General features: G+C 40.9%; 1 protein-coding gene across 2 annotated transcripts in view; it reads left to right on the top strand.

Annotated features, from left to right (window-relative positions):
• nkain4 (sodium/potassium transporting ATPase interacting 4) overlaps positions 1–20,577 on the top strand; it is a 52,162-nt gene that overhangs the window by 26,454 nt on the left and 5,131 nt on the right. For both annotated transcript variants that reach the window (XM_005931804.3, XM_005931803.3), the window contains exons 4-5: positions 2,010–2,210; positions 13,131–13,191. In XM_005931804.3, coding sequence (XP_005931866.1) covers positions 2,010–2,210; positions 13,131–13,191 — 262 coding nt within the window. The remainder of the gene's footprint in view (positions 1–2,009; positions 2,211–13,130; positions 13,192–20,577) is intronic.

The following is a 20,577-nucleotide window of genomic DNA, read 5'->3' as shown; positions in this document are numbered from 1 at the left end:
GTGGTTGTGTGTGTGTCCATGAGCTCATATGGTTGTGTAAAAATTGAGCAACGCCGTGCAGACTTCTATGCATAAAAAAGTTTTCTCCAAAAGCTGCAGTATTGCTGTAGTATGGCTTAAGAATTTATAAACCTCACATAAACAGCAGATCTCCTGGCTGAGACTTATGCACATATTAATAATATTTAGTTCAGCCAAATTCTGAAATATTATTTGTCTAGTCCGGCAGTTGTTTTTGATATTACTCGATTAAATGTAGGATATAAGCCTCTGAAGATTTCTCTGTTCAACCCAAGACAATTGAGGTCCAGAGAGAGGAGTGCATTTTTAAGATGTCAACAGAAAGATGGCATTAATATTATCATTTATGCTGTTTTTTTTTCTTTTTCAGAAAGTAGTTCCAAAAAAAGTGACTGAGATGTTTCCAAGTTATCCTGAGAAACAAGCAGCTTCTGGAAAGGCACATAGATGATTTGAAATTATGACATTTTTAATGTTTTTAAACTATAAATGCTATTTTATTTACGTCAAATATAGTGATGGAAGCAGACATTTGAAAAAATAATGCAAACAATAACTGTTTACATGGAGAGATCGCACTTTTTCTAAGTGGTAGAATGTGTTTTTTGGTATGACAAGTTCAGTCCACTCAGTATATAATGCCATGAAAATGTGCTCATACTAAATACCTGACATACATGTGATGTACGGTCACTTATTGTATTAGATGAATGTGTTCATCTGTGTGCAGACATGGTCACGACAACCTCCTGAAGTTCAAATCCAAGTATGAAAGAAAGGTGATTTAAGTGACATGTGACACACAGTGACACGGTTGTTGGTGCCAGACGAGCTGGTGTGAGTATTTCAGAAACTGCTGATGTACTGGGAAGAGAAATTATCTAGTGAATGGTAGTTCTTTGGGAGGTTGTTCTTAGTTAAGGACAGAGATTAGAGGAGAATGACTAGACTGCTTGTTTTCACACTGTGACATAAAAAAATTAAATCCATTCTGGATTGTATCAAAGTTTAAGAGTAGTGGTGATGTAATGGTGTGGGGGATATTTTTTGGCACACTTAGACCCCTTAGTACTAACTGAACATCATGTAAATGCAACAGCCTATCTGAGTCTTGTTGCTGGCCATGTCCATTCTATTTAAGACAACAATATACCACACACACACTGGTCCAATGTACTCAAATGGCCTCCACAGTTACAAGATCTCAATCCAATAGCTTTGGGGTGTGGTGGGATGGGAGATTTACATCAGATCTGCAGCAACTGTGTAATGCATCAATATAAACCAAAATCTTTGAGGAATGTTTCCAGCACCTTGTTGAATCTATGCTACAAAGACTTAAAACAGATCTGAAAGCATCAGTTGGTCTAAACTGGTACTAGCAGGGTGTACCTAATAAAGTGGTTGATGAGTGTACCTTCGCAATCCCTTCAATGCTACAGCGAGGTCAAAATTTAAGAATTTTTGCACTAAAACGTTAGTGTTGAGTTATTTGGTGGATTGCCTTCAAATGAACCAGATGCTCTGCAGCTGGATGAAGTGTAATAATTGTCACCACTATGTTTGCCTGAAGGGTTTTTTAAACCACATTTTCCTGGTTGTGATTTTCTATTAGTCAAAGCTGCACTGGCATAACGTTGACATGCTAGCACACTAAGGAAAGACGGTGAACATGTTGTTGTATTGTGTTTTGAGAACCAGCTCAATGCAGCGCTAACATAAGTAAGGCTTTGGAGAGTCATTAGCAGTCTAAAGATGCTTGTCTGTAATTTTATGAACCAACCCTTTCAGCAAAGGATTACAATCATAAAAAGTCTTCCAACAGCTTCTGTAAGTTTCCAAAGTTAAGCTCCCTGCCTTTTGAGCATCGGTGCTTTGGTTGCTTTGAAAGCCAGCCTTGGTTTCCTTATAAAAAATACATGAATGTGCTTAATAACTAAAGAATACAGTCCTAGCAAAGAAGTTAATGTTTTTCCTTCTCCTTCCAGGACAGTGACCTGCTAACATTTAACATCTCAGCTCATCATTCCTGGTGGAGTGAACATGGCCCCGGCTGTGTGCGGAGAGAGATGCCACAGGCTCCTGGGGTCCATACCACGGAGAGCCACTCCTACATCACTGTCATGGGCTGCTTCGTGGACTATCAGTACATTGAGGTCATGCACAGTGGGGCACAGATTCTTGTTGCTGTGAGTACAAGTTAACAATACCCGCTGACATTATGCACATTAAAATACCGTTCATACGCTGAGTCTAGATGGCCAGGACTTCATTGTATCACAGTAAGTTGGATATCTGTGAGTTAAATGTGAACAGAATAGAAAGGAAGGTGATGTTTTTGTCTTACTTTAAGCTTAAGTTATTTTGTCCGGGACAGCTTCCTCTGCCCTGGTCTCCAAATGAAAAATTGCTCAGTTGTTTTGTCTGCTGAGGCTCAGACTTGCCAGATGCTAACAGGTTACTCAAACACTGGAAGCACTGTTATTGTTCTCTTTATAAGCTCTGTATCAATTCGCCAAAAACTCCCATCCTGCCAGCATGGACATTCTCTCACTCACACACACACACACACACACACACGCACACACACGCACACACAACAGAATACGCACACACACAATATGACCGACTGCCCCAATCCTGGATGGGTGCCAGGGCACTCTTGGTGACCAGCTCTGCAGGAAGTTTTGGGTTCAAGACACGCACAATGGCACAGATTTACTCACACTAACAGTCACTTACCCTCTGACTCCACCGTGACACACCCACACCTATTTTTCACAGTTATTGTCACTTTAATACATGTGGAGTAGTTAATGTTGGCAGTAGGTGACAGACAGAAAGAGAGAGTGAACACACAGTGATGTTGTCAGCCTTGAACTACGATGTACCAGTGTGTTTCAGAGTCCTGTTGATTTTATCTAATGCTGGAATTATTTACAACTGGGGAAGTGTCGTGAATGCAGTTTGATAGATTGGAAACAAGCAAAGGGACCCAGCCATGAGAAGCACTGGATTTTACCATTCATCCCATGGCCCCCACGGAGAAGGATAATAAAATGGCTGGCCTCACTTTACAGCCCCGGCACTCTCGCTGAACCTCATTACTACTTGCATTATGCACAGTGAATTGGTTTATCCTTCGCCTTCGTTGGATTTCTACTCCACATGAGATGGCAACACCCTTTTGCCTGCAATTTACATGAAATTGTTCAACCAAGCATTCAACTGCAACTCCACGGGACTCGTTCCCTAGAGGAGCAGGGAAATTGGTACTGAAATCTTAGCGTCACGAGTGACATCGTTTTCTCTGTATCCCCACTTCCTCTCCGGGTAAATGTAGGGCTCTGCTTAGGAAAATTGAATCCTTTTGAGATGTCCACTGTTGTTTTGGTTAGTCCCCTTTTCCTCTCTCGCTGGAAAACGGGGCCAGACGGGGAAAAAGAGCTGAAGGGATGGTTGAAAAGAAAAGGAAGAAAGTGGGGTGTCCCTTTGTCTTTGTTAGAAGGGTTTCAAGGTCGCAGTGAGAGACCATTAAATATTTAGTTTGGGCTCCAAGGAGCATGTTTCATTAAGTTGAAAAATGTGGATCCATCGGCCAATAATGGAGGCATCGCTGTCATCTATCAGCTCAGATTTGTCATAAGCTGGATGGAAGGGCTTCAGAAGTAAAGCTTCGGGTTAGGGGGAGTCTGCCTTGTTTTGTTGCTCACTGCTGCTGCAGGCAACATTCAGCCAAAAAAGGAACTTCAAGATTTGAAGGATGAGCTTGAAGTGGAGGCAACCTTTTCGAACTGGGTTAATGTATTATTCATTTATCACTGCGAGGGATATTTTCCTTCATCTCTGTCCTTCTATTCTTTGTTGCCTTCACTAAATCGATATTATAGTACACATCGCTGTTTACTGGGTTTGGTTATCATAGTACCGTTTATAAGAATGAGTCATTAAAAGATCAATGCAGTCAGCAGAAAACCCACAGTTGTTTTTGTCGTCTCTCTGTATCGTCCCGTCTTCCGTCTTTCTTCTTTCACTCCTGTGAACTTGCTTTACTGGTAAATAAAACAGTTGTGTCTGAGAAAACATTTCCAGCGTGGTAGGTAGCGTGTGGGTAGGAAGACGGCCAAAAAAGGAAAAGAAAAATGGTGCAGGATGTGAAATTGAGTTTACATCTGTAGACATAACTCTTACAAGCTTAAAGGGAACAGTGAAAGCTGTCTGAGATGCTGTGCTACTCATAAAACAGCCGGAGAAAGTGCTTTCGTGTACACACATACACACGCAGATATCATATCATTTAGCGTAGGTTATTGCTGCCACAGGCAATGCTTTCTTCTGTTGCATCTCTATTCCCTAGAAACCCGCAATGGGTGGAAGATGATAACGGGAGAATCGGCAGTGTGCGTCATTCTCTCGTTCCATTGCTCATTTCCTCTGTTTTCATGTTTTTCCCACATCACATTCTCACAGCTCAGCCCATCTTCCTGTCTTTTTCCTGAACAGATCTCGCACTGTTTGACCTTCACGTCATTCAAATTCACAAGAACCTAAACAACAAACGATGACAATGCATTTCTTGCTCACTCAGTGTCACTTGTGCTCCTTTTTCTCTTGCGCTTTGACAGCTCTGTGATGTCGGTTTACTCTCTGTTTTAAAGGCGCCGTTTGCTTTAGCACCAGGGGGCAGGGTAATATGGTGGATGAAGCAGCCGCAGTTGATTAGATGGGTATTTTCAGCAGGGTTGGCATGAGTAGACCGCTGTGATCACTACTCTGGGGTCTGTTTGTCTATTGAGAATCTCTCAGCTCACCAGCGTTAAAACATCACGGGCACCCAGGCTGCCCCCTGATACATCGGAGAGGTCAGAGTGCTCTCTCTGGCAAGTCCTTTAGTCCATGCTCTTTATTCCAGCTCTCGTGCTGAGCAGCACTACTGAGAATGCATTTTTTTTTCTGTTTTTGTGTAAGATGCACTGGGAGCCATGTGGAGGATTTCTCCAAAAACATTAAATAGCTGTGCATCGTCCAGTATAACAATGGCACAAAGCACCTCTCTGATATGTCAGCATTGACACTGCGTTTTAGCTGCACTGTAAGTTTTACAGCTTCTGCCTCAAAGGATTATAAAGATTCTGGGATTAAAAGATTTATAATGCAGTAGTGAGCAGTTATTAGGGCTGTTGGTTGCAGCCAAAAGCGAAGAGGAGAAGAGAACGACCTCAAGACCAGAGGAGAAGAAGGGGAAAAAAAAGCAACTGGTCGCTGTTATACTTCAAAGGCTGTCTCGGCCAAGAGCTTTAATTGTTAATCTGGTTTGCAGGGTGAAGGATAAAGATTATCTTATTATAGTATTTGGTCTTTTTAAACTTAAGAGAGAGTGCAAAAAGAAGAGTCAACAGAGGAGAACGTGGAAGTGAAACACAAGCAAGTTTAAATGAGTTAACTTCATCTCCAGTGCGATGCTCGCTTACCTGTTTGCTCATTGAGCGCCTACTTGTTTTGTTATTTACCTTCTTGTTTCGGCTTCAGTCCATTCGTTTCTTATCCCACAGAGCCCCATTTTTCCTTCCTTCACTCAGACTTCATCTAAAATCTATTGTGTGGGGCAGCGTGTGAAGAACAGCCTGTGTTTGCTTTCTTTATGCAGCTTTTATTTCTGCTTGGGTAAGCCTGTTGTGTTTGTGTGACATTAGCACGCTGTTAAGTGCAGTTACTTGATGTGGAAGATGCAAATAAGCACCGTAGACACTTCCCAATGCCTTGTGGTTGTATGTCAGCTGTACAGACCCGTGTTCTTGCGTATGTGGGAGAAAACATTGATAAATGTGGACTGTGCACTCCCTTATAATGGTTTGTCATTAAACATGCAGCTGTCTACACACGAACACACACATCTAATTTTCTGCAGATGAGTTGGCACCTTATTGTCAGGCAGAGTCCTGTGCAATTAACCTACAGGACATCTGTACCACCTCTCTATCTGTTTTGCGCCTCTCTGCATCCCCTCCCCCTTTCTCCCATGTGGTATGTTTTACCTGCAAATTCCTTTAATTGTAGTGCACTCAGTGAGTTTTCTCCTGACACTGAGCCACAGTCAATACTGTGTTAATTAGCTGTCAGATCGACCCAGATATCCGTCGTTACGAGCATATGCATTAACCAGGCAGCAAAGAACTGACAACGACTTGAGATAAACTGAATTTAAGTGTGGCATGGTGGAAAGAGCAGTATATGGGGCTAAAACTGTTAACTAAGGCTGAAGTTGTGCAAGGCAAAACAGTGGCTGGAGACAACTTGAGATCTTGTTGCCTTTGAAATGGTTGCTTTGAAGGGAAGGGGGTCAGGCCTGTGACCATTTGCAGTTAGTTGCTGTCTTCAAAGTGATGGATGGTGATAAAACAGCAATAAGACAGTCAGTCTTCTATCAGTTTGTGGCTGAATGGGAACAAGTTGGCAATTAAATGCAATCTGTTTGTGATAATATGGTGATTAACTTTGATAAATTGGGAAAAATTACGACTCATTTGTAGTCTACGTTCATCGGAAATGCAGAGTCCAGCCAGAGCCTCAGATTTGAAACTGAAATTCCTCCACAAAAAGTGATGCAATTGCTGCAAAACAGCTATTTAACAGCAAAATACCAGGCAACCCTCAAATATGACCTGCTGGCAACTAATTGAGTTGGAAAAATGAATTGCAGGGCTGATGTCCTCAGCACAGATTGACTCCAGTTGCTTGCAACATGCTGGCAGCACGTCTACATACATAGTTTTGACAAACTGCACTGTGTCAGGCAGTGACTGCAGTCACTCCAAGGCAGACTGCAATTGTTTGGTGACAAGTTGCTTCCCAACAACCACAACTTTTTTTTTTTTTTTTTTTTTGTAGTATCGCAATAGTGCAAATTTGCGTATGTATTTTGCGATGGACGTTATACAGAGAGGTTTTGAAACATTACAAGTGTGCTTCCATAAAGTCCTTCAAAATCCCAATTGCACGTTGCTGGACGCAGATGATGCTGTATATGCTGTGGATGCTGATTGGTTGACAAATGGGCCAGAGCAGGGAAGAAACCAACAGCAGAAATCACCAGGAAAGGAAGAAGTTTAAAAAGAATCAAAGACCAAAAAAGTATCAACAGGGGCTGCTGTGGACACTTTGTATTGTTTTTAACACTCTGTTTCACTTTAGTTCTTTGTGTGTTATAACTTTACTCTCTACCCAGCCGCCTGGAAAAAACAACGATGAGATGAGTAGTAGCACACAGACCAGTTTTACCACATATTTTATGCACTCTATCCGTCCACAGATGTTTTCTCCTCTCATATCCATGGACTCCCAACATGCTACCACTAGTGAACCACAATTTCAGCATTAGTTGCAAAGAAGTTACCTTCTATTTCTACTCTAATGTGACCGAATAAAGCTAATGATCAGTATTTTCATAAAGTGTCAAATATTTTATTTGTGGAGTCTTAATTATCTTTCACAAAATCCTTTGTTGATATTTTTCATTTATATGAATATCAAATTCCTTATTTGAAATAGTAAAGCAGCATTTCTTCCAGTTAGAAAAGCTGTAACTAGCGAATGCCTTCCTAAGTCATTATCACACATGAACTGCAGCCTTTAACTTTACCTGGCTGAGCTGCATGCGAGAGCGCAACTGTCTGACTCAGATTAGACATGAAGTGGTTTTTATCCTACCAGCTCCAATCAGGCATGACTAAAATATCTCAACGACAAATGTACTGTTTTTTTTTTTTTACTGGAAAACCACAGGCAGGTCAGATTTTATAGTTAACATCCACATTCATAATCTCCAAGTGATGAACTCGATGTTTTATGATTTCGATCAAAATTAAATAACATTAGTGATTTCCTGACATTCGTTTCCTGAAAAACTGACACCAGAGCATCGTGAGCTGCACTTTGCATTCATTTTACAGCGGTTGACCAAAGTAGCTGCATGCCCAGTGGATTGATGTTTATGAGTGAAAGTCTATTTTCAAAGGTGGCTTTGTGTCTTTCTGGACAGACACATTCAATGTAAACTTGACCTTCATTAGCCTATGCAAATACAAGTAACCTTTCTCTAGCTCTGTGCCTGATCTTCTCACTCACACACACATTAATGTCAGAGCCTTTAACTTCTCTTCGGCCTCATTATCTGAGAGAAGAAATGCAAATGGCACTGAATTACTACTAATACCTGCTTAGTTCACTCGGCAGCATGAAGACCCACTGGAGGACATCTTTACTTGTTTTCCTGAACTGAAGTTATAGTATCCAATTGTCCGCCTGCTTGCTTCTTTCTCTGTGTTATTAATTCTGGAGATCACTGTTCACTGCTCAGCAGCCCCGGAGACAAAGGAGAGAAAACAAAGAAGAGAGTGGTATTTAGTGTTAGAAGAGCCGAAAATCGGGAATCACCGAGGGCTGGAGAGAAAGAGAGTAGAGGAGGTTTGCAGATCGCAGAGTGACAGGAACATATAGACCTGTGTTTAGAAAAGTGACTACTATAAAGACACATAAAGTGCACAGCGCAAAGGAGAAGGAAAAATGATTGGCAGCCAAATTAGTTGGCTTTAGTGTGGCACGTCTTCACAGAAAGACTGAGGTCAAGTCACAGAGGACATGCGGGGGCTTTAGGTGCTTAATTAATATGACATTCATTTCTACACATAGGTGCTGAAAACTGAGTGTGTTGGTGTGTGTGTGTGTAAGTTTGAGTGTGAGACACAGAGAGACAGGCATTTTATTAGCTTCATTTAAGGACGCTTAATATACAATGACACTGACCTATATTGGCTGCTGCCTCCAGCAAAAAGCCGCCCAGCGTTCGCGTCTCTGATTTTTTTTAAATCGCATTTCCTGTCGCACTAAATGCATGGAAGCAATATAAAAAAGGACTTGAAGACAGATCGGTTTAAGATTAGCTCTAACATGCAGTGTCCGACTTTCCTGCAGCCAGTTGTTATGAGCAAATGAGTAAGAGAGATGTAATTTGTTAGCTGTTAATTGTTAACAGGAGAACTGCTGGAATTTTTTGGCCTCTTGACACATGAAGTTTTCCCATTTGTGAGCTACGCGTCAGTACTTGCAAACTGCTTTTGTGAAAATGGTCTGCTGTAAGTGGGAGTTTCAGAGCTCTATCAGACACCAAAAGTCAGCTTTTTACACATAAAATCAAAGCTGCAGTCCTGACTTTTCTAGACATCACCTGGCAGAGTTGGTTCAGGCTTATGACATTAAGTCTTCTACCTGCCAGCTCCTTTGTGCAAAGTCTGTGTGGTGTTGGGATTGAACCAGTGCGTGAATAGCGCAGCTAATAAAACTGTGCATTTACTGTTTGTGAATTGGAATCATGTGTGTTCCCGTCTGCAGGCAGCAGTCTCGCTTTAACCGCACCGAGTAGTTGAAGAAGCGCAAACGCATCTGAAGCAGACTATTTCCTGCTGTGTGCTAAATCTGAGAAAGCACAACAGGGAAAAATATCCTGACCTGATTCTTCCTAAATTGTCCAAATTTAGTGGAAACCATATAAAAGAGGAATGGAAGATAAAAATCAGCTGTAACATGCAGTGTTTGATCTGTCTTGCTGTCAGCATTTATTTCCCATGCCTGACCGTTCAATGGGCACACTTTGAGTGTTTGGCTTCGGTTGATAGTCAGTAAAATTGTTATATCAGACACCAAAACATCTCAGCATTTTATGATACTATGAATCACAATTTTGCATCTCTCGATTGTTAAGAGACAGGAAATATTTTTCATCTGTCAAAAGGTACACACTAGAATTACCCTGTTCACATTACAGTGTAATCTGCCAGACATCTGTACCACCAGCATCCTGCTTCTACATGTATTAGGCAAAAGCAGTGTTGGGTAATTGCACTGCAGTGCACATAGCTTTGCTTTAAAATTACTGCCCATATTTTCTTTGCTATCGCTGAATTGACCATGAACTATTACATTGTTCTTCACTGCCATAATCATAACAGCAAAGGTATTCAATCAAAATGGCAAAATATTTATTCGTGAAAGAATGTCCAGACACCGACAAAATCAATGAAGCAGCACATGAAAGCTTTTCTGGCAGCTCAGTTATCCAACAAACCTTACGTAGACAGTTTATGTCGACGCGCACTTTAATTCGACTCACTTGTGTATGCTACACAGGCATCTGCTTCCTGCTCTGGCCTTCTATGCTGATGCTTTGCCTATCCTGTGTTTGGGTCAACCCCAGACTGGAGAAATCAGGGCCCTTTTTATGAAGTTTAAATCAACATGCACTCATGCATATATTAACTCATAAGAGCACACACTTTTACAGGCAAAACACACATGGGCACACACACCGAGACACAATAAAATTGAAAAACGGGGTGTGCCCCCTGCTGTTAACACCATCTTGTGTTTGACACTGGCTTTATACATATGCTAATTCACCTCCATTTCACTGCCAGTGTAATGGATGGGGTGAGACCAGCAATTAGATATTAGAAAGAAAAAATATAGTGACAGCGAAGCAGAAAGAAGAGTATCTTATCTAGCCCACACAGAGACAGAGACCTTCCCTTTTATACTAAATGTGACACCTGCTTTTCACTCATAAATAAAACATTTAATCTACATCTGGAACTTCAGTGAAGGTCCAAAAGATTTTGTGCGTGCGTAAAATGGAGCAAAAACACAAATGACAGAGACGAACAGCGCATTATCTTTGTTTCATCTATAATTACATCAGCCAAGCTGAGTTATATGTTGAATGAATCTTACATAAATAGATATCATCGCGCACAGTCATTACCCCCTCGGGTTTTGTGTTTGTGAACCCAGTGTGCGAGCAGGGCAGCGTGCCCGACGCTGTTTTAATTGGCATGGCAGAGTGCCAAGTGATGGATGGGTGGCTGGGTGCAGAGACTCGCTGTGTATATTTCTGAGTTGATGACAGCCATCTGCCAGTGCCACGGGCCATTCCCAGTGCTGTGTTTCCCCACATGTGTGTTCCTCCTATAGTCAGCTGTGTGCTGGCTCTGCTGCTTTCTGCTGTGTTTGTGGACACGGGCAACCACTCTATGCGCACTCCATAACCTACGGCCAAAGTAAAGCAAATTACAGTTAGAGCGAACACACACACACTTATTCATATACAGCCAGTATAGAGAAATGCTATCATAATAATGGCTTTGTATTTTTATTTTCTGGGAGGGAACTTTTCTTTCTATCAGCCAAGGTTGAATCCTGGACAGGGTTGAGCATAGGGACATTTTTCTGGTGACAAAAGTTGCAGCTGTTGGGTTATTTAATGTATTTTATAAGTGTCTAAAAGCTCAAAGAGTTGCAGTGTTAGTAGAAATAAAATGGAAAACAAAGAAATGGGGAAGTGTTATGACTAAACACACTTTTTCCTTCAGTTATTGTTTAATGTGTACTCAGGGAAACCGTGACTTGGTGTTTTTCTCCTGCTGTATCCTACGTTTCTTGGTAGAAAGGGGAAATAAACTCCCCTGTGTTTGACTCTTTCTCTTCACCAGAAGCAGCTGGTGAATAGAACTGTGCTAATAGAGTGCAACATTAAATCTCCCACTGTGGGGCCAAATCCAGCCACTGGGCTTAACAACGTTTCTGGCAGAAACCCTCGACTGCAGTATCTTTTACTGACTAAATGTTCCTTTGTGTATTCCAGCCAGACACTAACTTTGCCTTTCTATGCCGGGCAGGTATTGTGGCAAAGAGTTTTTAGAGGTTATTGTTGCTGCCTGGTTCCCAAGAAAAACATTTAGTATCAGCAGTAAGAATGGTCCAAAACAGTAAAGCTCCAGCCACACTGCTGAGAGGCGCTATGAAGCTCTGTAGAGCAGAGGGAAACTGTAGAGTCAGATGGCAGTTCTCTGAGGATTCCTCACCACAGGGATATCACATTATCAAAAGAGAATTTCTAAGTGCTTTGGCAGGTATTTACAGTGCTTAAGACACCTTTCATGTCTTTATACTTTACTTCCAAGGAGCAGGATTTGTTTGTTTTTATTAAAGTGCTCTTGAGGAATAGTTATATAAAGCAAGACGCTTTATGGAGGTCTTCCAAAGTTTTTCTTTGGACACTGGCTGCTTATTTAGTCATTTTCAGTCTAGGCGTTGTACCTGATCATTTTCCGAGGAATGTTGTTTTTGGGTTTTTTTGTTAAGCCACTTAATACTGACCTGTGAATCATTCAAGCATTTAAAAAAAGGGATCTAACTCAAGTTATGAATCAGTGTTGTGTCTGCACATAAACAGACAGCTTAGCAAAGAACCAGTTTTAGGCACTTTGTTACAAGCAGTCTGTTGCAAAAACACATCATTTGATCTAATTTCTTTAGTTGAACCTACAATTAAACTAATGATAGCACAAATTGCCAGGCATAAAAGATTATTTTGCAAATATTTATGATTCCCTTAGAGCTGTTACCATAAAACCTTTTCATATCTCGGCATTACGTGCAATGTGTCACGGTTTGGGGCTACAGTTATCTCAATTATGAACTCAGAAAAGTTCTTTCAGATTTTGAGCCACACTGGAACGCCATCTGAAAAGGGTCTGATTGGCAAGGGCTTCATTTTTCAGCACGCCATACTGGCACTGCAGTAGAGCCATACGTGGATACACAATGGAACACTATCAGAGTGCAGACCTCAACATTATTAAAGCAGTGTGGGATCATCTTGACAAATGAACGAGAGTTCAGGCTGTGTAGAAGAAGAAAGGTGTTCATACCAAATATTTACTTCCAAGCTCATTAGAATTGTACAAAATTGCAAAAAGAAGAAGAAGTAAAGCACAAATTTGTAAGGTGTCTTTTTAAAATGTTTTTGCTCAATAAATGTCTTTAATGATTACTCGATATTCTTGTTCACAGAAAGATTTAATTAATGAACAAGTTATTCTGGCTTTGACCCTGCTCTTTGAGCAGTGTTGCATCACCAGTTACTTAAGGATGCGGAGAACAAACCCATTTTCCTCCTTTATTGTCTCTTTGTCTATCGAGGAAAGCACTCAGCAGCTCAACTTCAGCCTTGCAGGTCTGTGGTGTCTAACCTCCTATGTTTGCTTGTGTGTTCGCAGCTCCTTGGCTTCGTGTACGCCTGCTATGTTGTCAGCGCTATCACTGAGGAGGAGGACAGCTGTGAGTGACTTAACACACACACACACACAAAGACACATACACACACTCATTCTTGCAAAGGAGCCTCACAACAATGAGTGAATCACACCCAGAGCCACTCGCACAAGGGAGACGTAAACGCCTGAGTTGAGGGGAATAAAGCTGCATCTTTCTTCTCCCTCTTTTCCTGTCCCACCCTATACCTCTCCTATCTGTACCTCCTTCCTCCCCCACACCAGCTGGGCCCTCTTGTTTTTCTTTCCCTCCAGAACCAAAGGAGCCATGTGTTACTCTCCACACCTCCTTCAGCCCATTCTTTCCTCTCCTTTCGCTTTCACGTGTACGCTGGGCGCCTTGTCTCTCGCAGCCTGTCATCCTTGCTGTTGTTGGAAACCTGTTATTTCCTTCCTTTAATGTACTGTGGCCTTTTGTTTTCTCACTTTCTTCTTTCTGTGTGCCCCATGTTTTAACACTCCAGCCGTCTCATACCTGGTAGAGGTGAGATGGGGCTCTTGTTAACAAACACAAACCTTCTGCCTCCCCCCCCCCAGGCCTGTTTCTTTTGGAGCAACTGAAACATCTAGATTTCTTCTCTGAAGCGGCTCCTCGCAATGTGCTATCTCAGGGCTCTTTTTCTTCTGGTGTATGCTGATCTGTGTTAGTTCCTTAAGTTAAAGTTAGTTGAGGGTGAGAGGCTCATTCTTTTCCTGTCAAGCATAAACAAGCACAGAGCTGGTGAAGAGTGTGGGAAAAGACAGCAGGGAACCATGAAATAAATAAGAGAAGATGGGGGGGAAGCAGGGACGGACACTTTTGACAGCAGCTGCTGTGACCTCATAGGCAGCAGGTCGGAGGTCCTGCAAGAGGTTAGCCAATCACAGGCCAGGAAAAATTTGATCTAAGGATCAATGGTAGTCATAAATTTCTGATTTGTTCTGCAGTAGCTCTCATAGCTACACAAGCCTGTCCACAAGCTTGAGAATCTGTCTTCACAAATATATCATTTAGTAATCAAATCAAATCAAATCAAATCACTTTTATTGTCACATCACATGTGCAGGCACACTGGCACAGCACATGCGAGTGAAATTCTTGTGTGCGAGCCCCACAAGCAACAGAGATGTGCAAACACAACAACACAAACGAGCAAAAGTAGTTAAATGGACCACTGGCATAGTTATGTACACGATTTTTAGAATACTAATTTCTAGAGCCTGGCTGTGTTCGTGTCTCTTTTGTTGCTTTTAATGTGATTTGAAAACAGAGTAATGAACAAAACACTACATGCACTAATTGAATTAAAACGGCAGGCTCTTGTAATTTGGTGGAATTGAGATGTGGTGTGTGTGTGTGTGTGTGTGTGTGTGTGTGTGTGTGTGTGTGTGTGTGTGTGTGTGTGTGTGTGTGTGTGTGTGTGTGTGTTCCTACACACCAGTGTTACAAAGGTCTAAGCAGTTCTTAGGTGGTCACATACCAAAGGCTGTGAGGGGTTTGCATCACCACCCAAGTGTCTTGCAGTCTTAGCTCTAGCTGGTACAACTTAATCAGCAGTCAACCATAAGTACTGCTTTGAAGGCAAAACCAGTTCTATCAAGTAGGGCTTTTTTTTTAAAAAAAAGTAGGGTTTTTTCCCTCAGCAACTCCTTCTTTTTTGAATTCTGTTCATTCCCAGTGAGAACATCCATTAAAACTGAAGTGGATAGTTATCCTCTCTCAAAAATAAGAGATAAAAAAACCCCAAACGAACAGCGAAAGGATGGCAAAAGAAAAAAGCTTGGGGTGAAAAAAGATTGTGGTGTGATTTTTATTGGTTTTAATTATCTGGCCCAGGCTGTGTTGAAGTGAAACGCTGCTACATCGCTTCCAAGTGCTAGCTCTTTGTTATTGTAATCAGCCCTTTGCCTGTACGCACCCACCAATATGCACATGTTTGTTCGAGCAGACACAGGTGCACACACACACCAGCTAAGCCACTTTCTGTGCTCATTTTCTCCTCCTATTTGATGTGTAGATTAAAGCCAGTTTCTCCACTGAGCTCCCTTGCTTTCTCAGCATTTCTCCTCCTACTCAGAAGTATATCTTCCATATTCCTCTCTCATTTGCTTCATTTCAATTCCCAGTTTCTTCACAGGTTTAGGGAATGATAATATATCATAGCCCAGGTTTATTGTGTTTAAGAAATCCTCTCTTTCCCCCGCTCTTTTACCATATCTGGCTTTTGAACTTTAATGAGGTGTGCTTGTAAAAAGTTAAAGGTCTCTGGTCACTCGTTGTATCAGCCTCATTAAGCGCCTTGCTGGTCAATAACTTCCACGGCTGATTGCGCCTTACTGAGAGAAGAAAGGTAGAGACAATCCTCTGGAGGGATGGAGAGAAAAGGAAGCGAGCGAGTGAGAGAGAGAGAGAGAAAGAGAAAGAGTGGGCATACATTAGGGGAGCAGAGGGAGGTGTTTATCGGGAGCAAGTTGGGAGGAGAAAAAGGACCCAGTATGCAAACAACAAGAGACATGATGAGCTTTTCATGAATAAGGAGATAAGAGAGGAATTCCTTTCACGCAAAGCACTCTTTCACTCTCCAGGGACAGGACTGAGTTGGATTTGAGTGCTCAGACTTGCGTAAAGACTAGCAAAATGAACACACACACACGTGTATACAGGCACGTACACACTCGCAAAAAGCCAAGAAGACACAATGGGGAGAATAACAAGCATCATATACCATCAGCTCAGGGTTTGACATGGCTTTCAGGCTTTATTACTGATAGAGTGTGTATGCGTGTGCGTGTGTGTGCATGAGTGAGCTCCCTTTTGATGTGAGTCTCTCTCCCTCTGTCACTCACAAGTGCATCTATACGTGGTCGCGCACTCGTTCGTACCTGGATGCGTTTGTGTGCGCGTTTAGCTAACTGTGTGTGACTGACTGACTGAGTGTAGGTGATTGTCTATATTTGTGTGCATGAATTTGTTACACAGAGTTATCTGCGGTGAGCAGACACACCAGCAGAGTGAGTGGTGGGGAAAATCCTCTTTGTAAAGTAGGTCATGGAGTTAGCCGCCTAGCACTGGGATAAGCTTGCTTTAGCTTGTCTGCTAATTATGCTGCCGCCCTCTGTGCTGAGTCACATTTGCAGAAAATGCTCTAAAAACAGACAGAGGAGCTATATGGCAGGATGCACAGGGGGCAGTATCATCAAGTTGTGTGAGAAGGTCAAAATAACAAAAGTTCTAGTATCTTCAAAAACATGGATGCACGTGTTCAGGACCTCATTTGTGAAAATGTTCGTTTTCTTTTTAATACTTTAACCTAACCTTAGTAGTGCAGTCAGTCATTTTTGAGGTCATTTTATACATAAAAAATAATATTGTACATATAAAAAAAATACATTAATTAGTGTGCAACAAACTGATGTGTTCTCATGAACTTTGAATGAATCCATTAAAAATACACAGGAGCAGGCATTGGAAAACCTGTTCACAAAGAACACACAGAATATGAAGTCGACATCAAGTGATGATGAGCTGGTCCTGATGTTTCTAAACAAGCAAAGGAAGAAACTGAAATTCTTGGTTCATCCAATTCTAATGAGAAGGCAGCAGCAGGGAGAATTTCATGGTTTAATCCGGGAGTACATATTTCAGGATGTCAGTGGAGCAGGTTAAGCTCTTGTTGGCAGAGTTAGGACCACACCTGAGGACGCAGAAAAACGATTTCCCAGTGCAGACTGACTCGAGCAGCGTCTAGCTGTGTGTCTGAGGTAAAATAGTATTATTTTACTATTTGTATATTTTGTACCACTGCATTTTTGAGCTACGAGTCCACTTGTTCCCAAAGGCAGTGATCAGATTGGTCCGTTGTCTTTATTCGTATCTGAAAAGTCTGGAAAATCAAGCTGGGTTTAAGAAAAATGCCACAAATTGGTCCAGCAAAACTATGTGGTCGGCATGAATGAATAGGTTAGTCTGAAAAATATTTTTAAGCTTCAAAATATTCACATGAATTTTACACGCCTGGTGAGTAAAGGCCTTCAGACTTCAGATATGAAGGTTCATATTTTTATCATCTAAGAAGTAAAAATCTTCCTCTTCTTGAAATCAGGACTTTAACACGTGAAAGTTTGTATAAGCGTGCTGATTTATTCCTGATAATAACAAAGTTACTGTCAGCAGATGAGAAACTCAACAATGAGCCCACTAAACAACAACAGCTAGTTTTAAGTTAACGTTATGACAGTTAATGTTACGCTTGAGTGTCCTAAAAATCACACGTTCCCTCTGATAAACAGTTTGATTACGTTCTCACATCATATGAGAGTTTATTCACTAAGCGTCAGAGTCCAACAATGATAGGTCGACTTCAAAGAAAATTTCACGTACCGAGAGAAAAGTTCAGGATATCCTCAATGACTCATTTCAGTGTTGTTGTCATAGACACAAGTGAACTTCACTGACTCATTGACTTGTATCAGAATTTTTTCACAGTTTTACAGCCTGCTTCAGAGTAAATACATGTAGACACCAGCTGAGGTGAACAGCAGACTTATAGCCTACAGTCAGTACAGATGAACAGTGGCCACCATAACTACGATTATACCCTTGAATTAGGCAAAAAAAACAGAACTCGGTTAACTGCAGTCTGCAATTTACTGACAACTAGCAATGATATTTTACACACTGTAACGTTAAGATCATTTCCATTGACATTTAACAGTATCCCAATCACAATTTTACAAATGAAATTTAACTTACTCATATTGCAAATCTGAGGTACCTGTACTTCATTGTCCATCTTATTTTTTATGCCATGAAAATAAAGCAACTGACCAAAAGAATAAAACATGCTAATTTTAAAACAGTAGCAAAGTGTTAAGTAGAGGAGATAGAACATATTTTGTGGATTCATGATGGGTTGAGAAACAAAGCCAGGCATAGCTTGGTAGTGTCAGGTGAGGCAGACACACATGTTCATCAAAAGTATCCTGATATAAACAGTAGGGACAAGCCCAGATCTTTGCTTAGGGATAAGAATTTTTAATTTTCTTTTTTATTTGTTTGTTTGGTTGTTTGTTTTTTTAAGGGAACATATTTAATATTAACATTAGCATTGTATCAGAGTTAGCTTAGAGCTAATTTGCATCTGCAGTCCCTTGGTGGGTTACAAGTAAAATATCACAGCAATAAAATATATAAAAACTGAACTGAATTATAAAATGCATTGTTTTTAAAGCTGACACTAGAGTTGGAGGTTTTAATGATACTGTGGCATTCCACCGAGTTGGAAATCAATACTGTCAGAGATTTTGTGCTAATTAAACTACAGTCCCTTTTCACCGAAGCTGTTTTCATTTGCTGTAGTTCAAACTAAATAATGGCTGATATTAAGCTGATGTTTATGTTGTACCTATGAACATCTCATCAGTGTGACACTGGGTCAGAATGTTCAACATCAGATCCCCGAAACTGGAGGATCAAACATCGCTCCACTGATGCATTGACCTAATAGCTGATGTTTATGCAAATAAACTTTAAGTTAGTCAACCAATCAAGTCAACTCAATCAGTTTCTAATATAACATCTAATATAAAGGTCTTGTTTTACCCAACTAACAGTCAAATATCCAGACATATGAAAACAAAAAGAAACAATGGAAAGGCTGGAACCAGAGAATGCATTAAATATTGCAAATTTTACAGTAGACAAGTGTGCTCTCCAGGGTCTTTTGCAGAAACACAAAGAAATGGGGGTGATCTGCCAAAACAAACAAAAAGCCAACAAGCAAGTGTTTCGGGGTGATTAGCCAGCCTCATAATATATGCTAATCAAGGATCCAGGCAGCAAAGATGCATGAATTTCTGTCTATAAGCTGCCCAACAAGCAATTGAAGCAAAATAATAGTAAAACAAATATTAGGATGTTGGTCAGCAAATTTCAAAATCAATACATGCTTAATGGATCAGCAGTCAGATTAAAGTAAAATTAGGGTGGCAACCTCTTAGTAAAAGTTAGTGGTTGACCAGTGATTGCAGTTGTTCTCAGACAGGTTTGCACATTACTGGTGTCTAATTGACCATGTGCACGAGAAAATGCTAACTTCCTGGTTTGAGACCAGATGTAGGGTTGTACATTTCCGGTAGCTTTGGTTTGCGGTCAATCGCTATTGCGAAGATATACTCCAAAATCATGTCCAAAACTCGAAAACGGAAAGATCGCGTTAAGTTACAAAGAGCAGAAGGTGGGAACACTCACTGCTGTTGTGTCATAAAAAATCTAATGATCAATTTTGATGTTTAAAGAGTTTAGATCGATCAGTTGTTTACATCACTCAACAGCAGAACTGCATTACTGCAGCAGAAGACACATCGTCCACATTCAGAAGCACATCTCTGTATAGTGACTGGTCTTATGATTTAAACAGGCAATTGTTCAGCATTCAAACTACAGGTGAAGAATAGTCAAACCAGATGTTTCCCCCGTTATGTCGAGATCAGCTAGTCAAGTACACACCTACACAGCATGTTAACAAACCGTGAAAAAAGCCACACAAAAAATGAATGATTGCTGGTAAGGGTTTCTATACATTAGTATGTACGAAGGGTATGTTGTGACTTACCTTAAAAATTACAGTGGTCCCTTGCTATTAACGCGGTTCACCTTTCACCTCGCTGTTTCACAGATTTTTTAGTGCAAGTTTGAAATCAGTCTGAATTGTTCTTTTCATTTCCCGTTTATCATCACAGATCTGGTCCCTGCCTTTGAAAATGGCAACAAAGTCGCAAGTTCATTGAACAAAGTTGCAATAATTTTGGTCATGCTATGATAACATAAGCTAGACGGTTAATGGAATTGTTTATGATATATTATCTTCAAAGACTTTATAATAATAGCTCATAATAAGCGCACGCAATCAACAAAAACTGCTTAAATAGTGCAGAGTTCATTTGGGTGGACGATGGCTGTTGCGACCGAGTCGGAAATTCCAGTGAAGACGGTGCTGGATGTTGGAGTTTAGAAACATAATTAATGCAGACAAAGTTTCTACAGACTCCATCTCTCCCTTGAACATCTTACTCTCACTCATCTTTGCATGGATCATAAAATTTAAATGCACTTTCAATCAAACACACCCAACATTTTTATGTGCAGAATAACAATGCATAAAACAGCAAAGATGGCTGCGTGTGTGAGGCGAGAGATGCAGACATGCAGAGCCAGCTAGGAGTGTGTGTGTGAAAGGGACCACAACTGTCTTTTAATTGACCTCTTCCATCATTACAGATTCTCTCTACAGAAGTCTTGAATGAGCTGTCCAGTCTTTTATCACTCTCTCTGTCTTTGTCTCTGCCATTTCTCACCCTTGTTTTTCATGATTTTCCTTACACTATACTCCGTCTGTTTTAGTCTAATTTTTCA

The sequence above is a fragment of the Haplochromis burtoni genome, unplaced genomic scaffold (genome assembly GCF_018398535.1).
Source record: "Haplochromis burtoni strain Fernald_Lab_line unplaced genomic scaffold, NCSU_Asbu1 Contig_146, whole genome shotgun sequence".
NCBI lineage: Eukaryota > Metazoa > Chordata > Actinopteri > Cichliformes > Cichlidae > Haplochromis > Haplochromis burtoni.
This window is presented reverse-complemented; position numbering and strand designations above follow the sequence as displayed.